Source organism: Capsicum annuum, chromosome 11 (assembly GCF_002878395.1).
Source record: "Capsicum annuum cultivar UCD-10X-F1 chromosome 11, UCD10Xv1.1, whole genome shotgun sequence".
In the NCBI taxonomy this organism is placed as follows: Eukaryota; Viridiplantae; Streptophyta; class Magnoliopsida; order Solanales; family Solanaceae; genus Capsicum; species Capsicum annuum.
In genome coordinates this window covers 9142487-9150436 of record NC_061121.1, presented here as the reverse complement: position 1 = coordinate 9150436, position 7950 = coordinate 9142487, and the positions used below count along the sequence as shown (strand labels likewise).

Genomic DNA, 7950 nt, shown 5'->3' with positions numbered 1-7950 from the left:
TCGAATTGAAAATCAGTTTTTTCAATATTAGAGTAACAATCTATAATTAATCATCAGACAGATACATTGAAAACTATAATTTAAAACTAACATGGAAATAAATACAACTTTCACTTCATAATTGATACATACGTGCAAAGTCGGTGGCAAAACAACCTCTCCACCTTTATTAGGTAAGGGTAACGTTGCATACACATTATTCTTTCCAAGCTATAGTCGTGAGATTACATTAAATACATTATTGGAACAAAATTAGTGGCAAAAACCAACTTAAATAAACCAAGAAAAAAGAAGAAGAAAACTTACAAGTCCAAACAACAACTTTATAAAAACAACATTCAATTCACAATTGATGCCAAAAAAAACCTCTCTATCTTTACAAGATAACGAAAACACTGCATACACACCACCATCTCCAAATTGCGTTCGTTTAATTACACTAAATATGTTATTGTAAGCAAAGCCAGTTGCCAAAACCGACTTAAATAAACCAAGAAAATTTACAAGTTTCAAAAATATAACTTTATGAAAATCTTTAAACAAAAAAACACACACATAATTAAATAATTAAGTACTCATACATGCCTCCATGGTCTTTCAGCAAGATTAACACAATCTTTATGCCTAAAACAATCAACCAAATGATCAATTGTCATTCCAGCAGCTTGCATGAATGAATAAACAATTACTGGTCCAACAAATCTGAATCCTTTCTTCAATAAATCTTTGCTAATTGTTTCTGCTTTTGGTGTTCTTAATGGAACATTTCTTGGATGTCTAAATCTGTTAATTATAGGTTTATAATTCACATAATTCCACATGTAGCTGCTGAATGATCCAAATTCTCTCACAATCTGCATTTGTTAAATTTTGATCAATCAGAAAACAAGGGTAATTAACTAAGTTAACAAATTGATACTGTAGAAATAGCATGGCCTTAAAAGTGACTATTTTGTGAATTTTTTGGATGTAGTAGTAATAGTATGGATAGCCACTTTAGGTTTGATAATTGAAAAAATAGCCAATGTTATGTCGTGAAGTTTCATATGTTGAATTTGAAATTTCATGATAGTGGTTGACATTCAATTACATGAATTGATAAGTGGCTATTGCCTATTTGTAAATGGTTTGATATTGTAGTAATAGCATGGCTAGCCACTTTTGAATCCTGTATTTGAAAAAACAAACAAACAACTACTATCATTTTTTTAGTCCTATAATTGAAAAACAATCATTGTCATGTCGTAAAATTTTACTCGTGGAATTTGAAACATCATTGATATCCCACAGTTTTATAATTATAGAAATTGAAAGTGGCTATTTTGTAAATTTTTGATATCTTGATAGTATATGGAATGGAGATAAACATCTATTACCCCTTTAACTATGATCAAATTTGCGACGATACACTCCAACTTCACAGGGGTACTATTACACCCGAACTAAGTTTTAGCATATTTTTATCAACCTTTTTAGCGTATGATAGTTTTTCATGCGCCTTGGGTGTTTAACTTCACGCAAGGTGTCACATCAGAACAAAAGGATGACAAATATAAGCTAAAATTGAGTTCAAGGAGATAATAGAACTACTGTAAAGTTAAAGTGTGTCATAGCAACTTTAACCATGCATGGTTCCGGGGTACTAGATGCTTATCTCATAGTATATGTTGAATGAAAAATTTTGTTATGTAAAGGAGTTGGAACTTGCCTTGACTATGCATTTGGCATTGTCAACTATACATCTAACTCTATTTTCTGCTAAATTGAGTGATGTATTTGAGGTTAATTCTTCAATCTCACTTTCCCCCATTTTTGCCACATGATTTGCATTAAATCCACCAAAAGCTTCTCTACATTTACACACATTAAGAAAAAAATGTAAAACTTCAATACATCCTCAATATTAAAAAAAAATTACGCTATCAGATCATTCAAAAAATAATTACAGATAACCGAAGAATAAAACAAACAACTTACTTCAACAAATTAAATTACACGGGTAATTAGATGTGGATGTACAATTTTGGCTATGAGTTTCTCGAAACCTAGTTACTTTGATCTAACCTTATGTTTGTATTCCGCAACCCATTATATATGAACAAATTATCAGATCAAAACCTAATACAACTCAAAAGGCTAGAATTTTGAACCAATAAACTTTAAATTCTGATTTTGCTTTTATGGGTAACATATAAATAAAATTAAACTATTAATTATACATGTTAAAAATAATAAATACATTCTTGAATTGCTCATTTTGTACCTTATTTGATCCCTTCTCTTCAAAATCTCAGTCCAATTGAAATCCATCAGCATTCCACATAATGCAAGAAGTTCAAATAATTGGCTGTTTAATTTATTTGAAAAAAATATTTGTTAATAAACTTTTCAGTATTATTAATGTTGTCTAAATATAGTAAAATAAGCTCTAACATCATATGTTAATTATATACTTACTGGTCATCATAAACAGGAACTCCCCAACATTCATCATGAAACTGCACATAAACCTTATCTGCATATTCCAGAATCATATAATTTGTCAATAAAGGAGCAATTTATAATTTTAAGTTTAGTATATGGGGTATCTCTACATTTTTTTTTCTGACAATATATATATACACACATTGTGAATTAATATATATTTCACTCTAAAAACACACGTTTTTTCTCTGATACATATTTCTGTCGGGCGCATTCGTTGAAAGTGTGTGTTTCTAATACTATTTTAACATTAAAGTGTGCAAAGAGGGTGTTTGTAAATCACCGAGAAGCCTAGCTCGGCTCAAGCACTACATGTTCCATGTTTTTCTCGATCGGATCAACCTAACTGATGATTTTCGATAAGTCTTTCCAAATTGAAAAGCAAAAAGTGGTCTCTTAACAAAATGAATACACCAAACTTTAGAGTGGAAGTAACTGATTTTACTAGTAAGACAAGTGTTTTACTTATATACATAGAAAAAAAAATGTTTGCACAGTCAATTTAAAAGATATTTGCAAGCAATCTTACATGTAAAAAAAGTAAAATTTTATGATAACAAGTAAATGTGACTAGTATCATTATATTTACCAACTTTGAATATAATGTTTGATGCCTTTTCAAACTATTTTCTTTTGTGGTTTATTCTATAAAAGAATTAATTTCTTTCATTCGAATGACATTCTTTTATATTGAAAACAGTTTTAACTCTAAACTCCATTTTCTCTGACTTAATACCATGATTTTATAGTCAAACAAACGTCATTCTATATTTAAGAATACACTTTCCTAAAAACAATCTTTCTTTTTATCTTTCATAACAAGCTCACTCTGATATATTCACATAAAATAAAACAAAAAGAATATACACATCAAAATAAACATCTTGAGTTTTATATCCAATCATATACCATCACATGAAACAAAAATTATCAAAACAATGTTTCAAAAAGAGTGTAAAATTGAAACTTACCACTAGTACTAGTTATCCAATTGCACCTCCTCATGAACTCTTCTTCGCTTGGACTTGGACTTGGACTAGGGCTACGAGCTGGACTAACAGTTCGAGCCACATTCTTATTGCATGTGGTCGAATTGACCTCTTTTTTCTCTCTTGATGACGCGATTAATCGAAGTGCCAAAGATATTTTTTGATCCAATGGAGTGATAGAAGAAGAATCAGTAATAGAAGAATCATTTGAAGTTTGTGATAAAGTTAAAGAAAGTGAAGAAAGTGAAAGTGAAGAGCCTGTTTTATGTAAACCTATAGGGTAAATTTTTTTCCAATGTTTAGATAATAAGAAATTAGTACTACTATTTTTGCTTCTTGTTTTCTCTTTTTCCCTATGTTTCTCTAATGCATAATGTTTTTGCACATTTTGCTTAGACATTTTTTTCGGCTATGGATTGTAAGGATGTGTGAGGATGATTGAAATATATAAAGATTGGTTTTTGAAGTGAAGAAATTAATTAAGAATGTTGATTAAAGGTGAAGTTGGTAGAATGTGAATCTCATAATGAGGCAACTTTTTAGACTTATAATTGAAGCAAAATTTGATTTGAAAATGGTCTATGGATTGTAAAATATTACTTGTTGAAAATAGAAAGTTTGAGTGTTGAGGTGTTGGAGAATTATATAGACTTTCCAGAACCTCAAGCATTTTTAGTGAAAATAATGTTAATATTTGAGAAGGTTTTGCATGACATTGTTATGTTAATATTTTTCTTTGCTCGATGTTTGATATTCATTTTGAAATTGATTCTTTCTAGGATCTTTTAACTCACAGTGTTTGAATTCGAGATGTATAATTAAGAATAGAAGGTATTATCTATCCCACCACACCCCAGGTGGTAATAATGGAGAATATATATTAACTTATAACTATTGCTCAATTTTTTTTTTCCATTTTTTCTTTTTGGTGCTAATTATCAAGCTGATAGATTTTTGTCAAATTAAAATTTAAGTTATTAGCTTGTGCTTTTTAAAATTAATCCATGCTTTGATCATTCATTTTATTTCATCAAAATTGAGTTTTCGTCCTTATCTAAGTGAACGATATTTACCATCCAAGCAACTCCTTTATCTATTACTATTAAACAACCACAAATATTTTAAAGAAAATTAGAGAGGGTTGAAGAGTGAGTATAAAGCTTTAAAACATTAAAAATAATCATTATAATTTAACCATGCTTTAATTAGTTCAACTGTTTACTTCAATACAAGTGTCATGGGTCATTTTTATTTGCTAGACTTAGTACTCACTCTATAGATGAGGAGAAAAAAGAAACCTATAATCATAGATGATGATATCTCATCATAAATATATTCCCTTCCTTCTAAAAAAAACTAGTTTTCTCCCTTTTCACTTAACATGAAATTTTAAAATTACAGACAAGACTCTAAAAATTATGATCTAAATTAAGTTATAAATATTTTATTTGTATGTACAATGAGAAGTTTAAAGTACAATTATTACTTAATATAAAAAATATTTTATTTTTCTAGACGAACTAAAAAGAACGTATCACATCAAATGAGACAAAAAGAATATTTTCTATGTTTCTTATAATTTTGTGATATTGATATGCCATCCATCTTTTTTTTCTCACATATATATACAATAGCTACTATGTACGTATATGTGCTATCTTAGGAAAATGATGTTCCTCTTGCAAGTAAAAATTTCAATAAGTGTGGTTAGTAAAAGCAAAGTGTTCTTCATTTTAAATGAGTTTTACATATTGTAAATTTGAATTAATCGAGATCCATTTATAATATTGAATACTAGATGAAAAATTAAAGAAGAAGGAGAACATAACTAAAGATTAAAATCAGTAACATAATAGTATGTCACATATTGACCAACTCATCCAAACAAGAACATTTATTCTATTTTGGGTGTCACTAGGCATCGATAGGTGAAAAAAAAAGAAGCTACAATTTCTAATTACACATTACCCATAAAGTTATAGACTCTTCATATAATTATTATTCTCTTTTAAGTGATTTTTAATTTTTAAGGATTTAACACGCTTAAAAGATTGCTAATTATTACAATCTAATATAGCAGGAATAAGAAGAATAAGAGAGAGAAGAAGAAAGGGGCTTGAGGCTTTTTATTTCTGTTAGGAACGAGGGATAATTTATAATGAAAAGAGCGATTCTATTTATAGGGTATTTTTTCCTAGTTTTTCTTCAAAACATGGGCATTCTATCTCTTGACAGATACTCAATATATTTTTATAAATATTATAATAGACATTCACTATAATGTAAATACATTTATAACACTCCTCCTTGAATGTTTAATTGATAGATAATGTGTCTCGTTAAAATCTTACTAGAAAAAATTCAGTGAAGAAAATATTGTGAAGAAAATAGAGTACACATCTCTAATAATATGCATTTTGGTTGTTGCATTAAAAACCAGTAAGACCCCGTAAAATCCTAAGTCTAACATTCAGCTCCTTGAGCTCTACAAGCTCCAACACTTAGAAAATTTTGCCAAGTATTCAACCCTTAGTCTTATTTTAGACCTCCGAATTTCGAAGATTTATTTGACGACCTTTCTGACCTCCGATTTTTTATTTTCAAGTTGCGTTACGATGGGGCAAGGTCATAGTACATCCCGGGTGAGTTTCAAAATTTTCAGACTATGTTTAGGGTATTTTTGGATTTCGAAACAGTAGCATCATGCGATTAGCAAGCGATGCATGCTCCATCGCATGATCCTAGCATGCGATATAGCATGCGACATATGCTCCAGTGCGGTGGACTAGAGCATGCGGTGCACGCTCCATCGCATGCTGCCGAAAATTTCCAGCTCCCAGCTCAGCGTTTTAGGGGTAAAATAGACCTTTTTCCCCACACTATATATAATCATAACACGAAATTTATGCCCATTTACACCAAAATACACTTTTTTTCACAATTTCTCTCAAGAACAAGAACAAGGGTTTCAATTTGAAGATCCAAATCTAAGAGATTTCACCGTAGATCGTTCAAGAACTTCCATCTAAGGTATACGTTGTGTTGATTTATAGATTTCTTCCGTCCATAAAGTTCAAGAACCCTCTTTTAAATTATAAACTATGTTATTATGTTGTGGGTTGATTTGTTCATGAAATCGATGTTGTGTAATCCCCAAGTTAGAGTCTTTGTGTGTTTTTATGAATCTATAATATCATATGAGTTGGAAACATATAAATTTGGTTGTTCATGATGAATAATTTATTGATTACACCTATTCCTAAGTTGTGCATGTAAGGTGTTTGATAAAATATCTAAGAGACTAGAAATCATGTATTTTGGCTAAATTGTGACCAAAAGGACAAATACATGTTATACCCTTATGAAAACAATGACTTTTATGATATTGTATGCATTGTGATTGTTGATGGGATATTCATAAAACTAGATTGATGGACTCATGGCATGTTGTTATATGTATTCCCTTCCATGTATAAAATTTTGAGAACTATGTGTAGTATGAAATTCCAAACTTATGGCATTATGAATTGTGGACTTTATTCCAATTATCAAGAAGTGTCATGTTGTGTCAGTTTCCTTCTATCGAGTCCTGGGGATACTTGTACCTAAAAAATATAGCTGTGTACCTAGAGATCATGTCATTTTTCACGATACTCTCAGTCAAGCTATGAATCCTTAGACTTCAGATAGTCTTATGACTCAGGAACTCTCCATGATCTTATAACTCAGTCAGTTGTCAGATATCAAAAGTATTTCATCAGTCAATGGAATTCAGTAATTCAGCCCATGTTCAGTTCAGTTAAATCATGTTCAGTATATACTCAGATGGGAGTAGAAATCAGCACCGAGTGAACACAAGGATGGGAACTCACCTGCCAGTAGGGGGTGTGGTTCTTAGAAGCAATTCTTGCGTTCCAGAACTATATAGCCAGCATAGGTTGAGACATCAATACTGTTAGATGAAGTTTGATGAAGTGGATAAACACTGTCAGATAAGGCCCCCACCGTTCTGGTATAGGGGATACTATCAGATAAGGGTCACCCACAGATTATCCTTAAAGTGGCACGGTATTGACACCCTTCCAATTGGGGTTACAGATTGGACCCCAATTAGCCACAATGGCGTATCAGGGGGATGTCGGTTAGATAACTACATCCCACAGTTTTATGTTATAGAATCAGGACTGTCAGATATAGTCAATCAGTTTCAGTAATAGAACGCAGATAGTTCTTCAGATTTCAGGACTGTCAGATACAGTCAACTCAGATACAGTACGAAACTCAGATAGTTTCATCAGATTCAGGACTGTCAGATACAGTCACCCATGTTATTAATTATATTCAGATATAGTCTTTAATGTTATCAGTCATATCAGTTATTAACATGTCATGTTATCATTATTCAGATTTAGAAATCATGTTATCACAATGTCAGTTATAGTTACGTAATTATGTATGTACTCTCACGTTCATGTTA

General features: G+C 30.7%; 1 protein-coding gene across 1 annotated transcript; it reads right to left on the bottom strand.

The window, feature by feature from the left end:
• Nucleotides 1-206: 206 nt before the first annotated feature.
• On the bottom strand, nucleotides 207-3906 carry LOC107846951 (DNA-3-methyladenine glycosylase). Its single transcript, XM_016691228.2, has 5 exons — nucleotides 3456-3906; nucleotides 2458-2515; nucleotides 2264-2347; nucleotides 1709-1850; nucleotides 207-854 (listed from the first exon to the last, which is right to left on the bottom strand). The coding sequence occupies exons 1-5, from the start codon at nucleotides 3871-3873 to the stop codon at nucleotides 576-578; spliced, it is 981 nt and encodes a 326-aa protein (XP_016546714.2). The 5' UTR covers nucleotides 3874-3906; the 3' UTR covers nucleotides 207-575.
• Between the last annotated feature and the right edge of the window lie 4044 nt (nucleotides 3907-7950).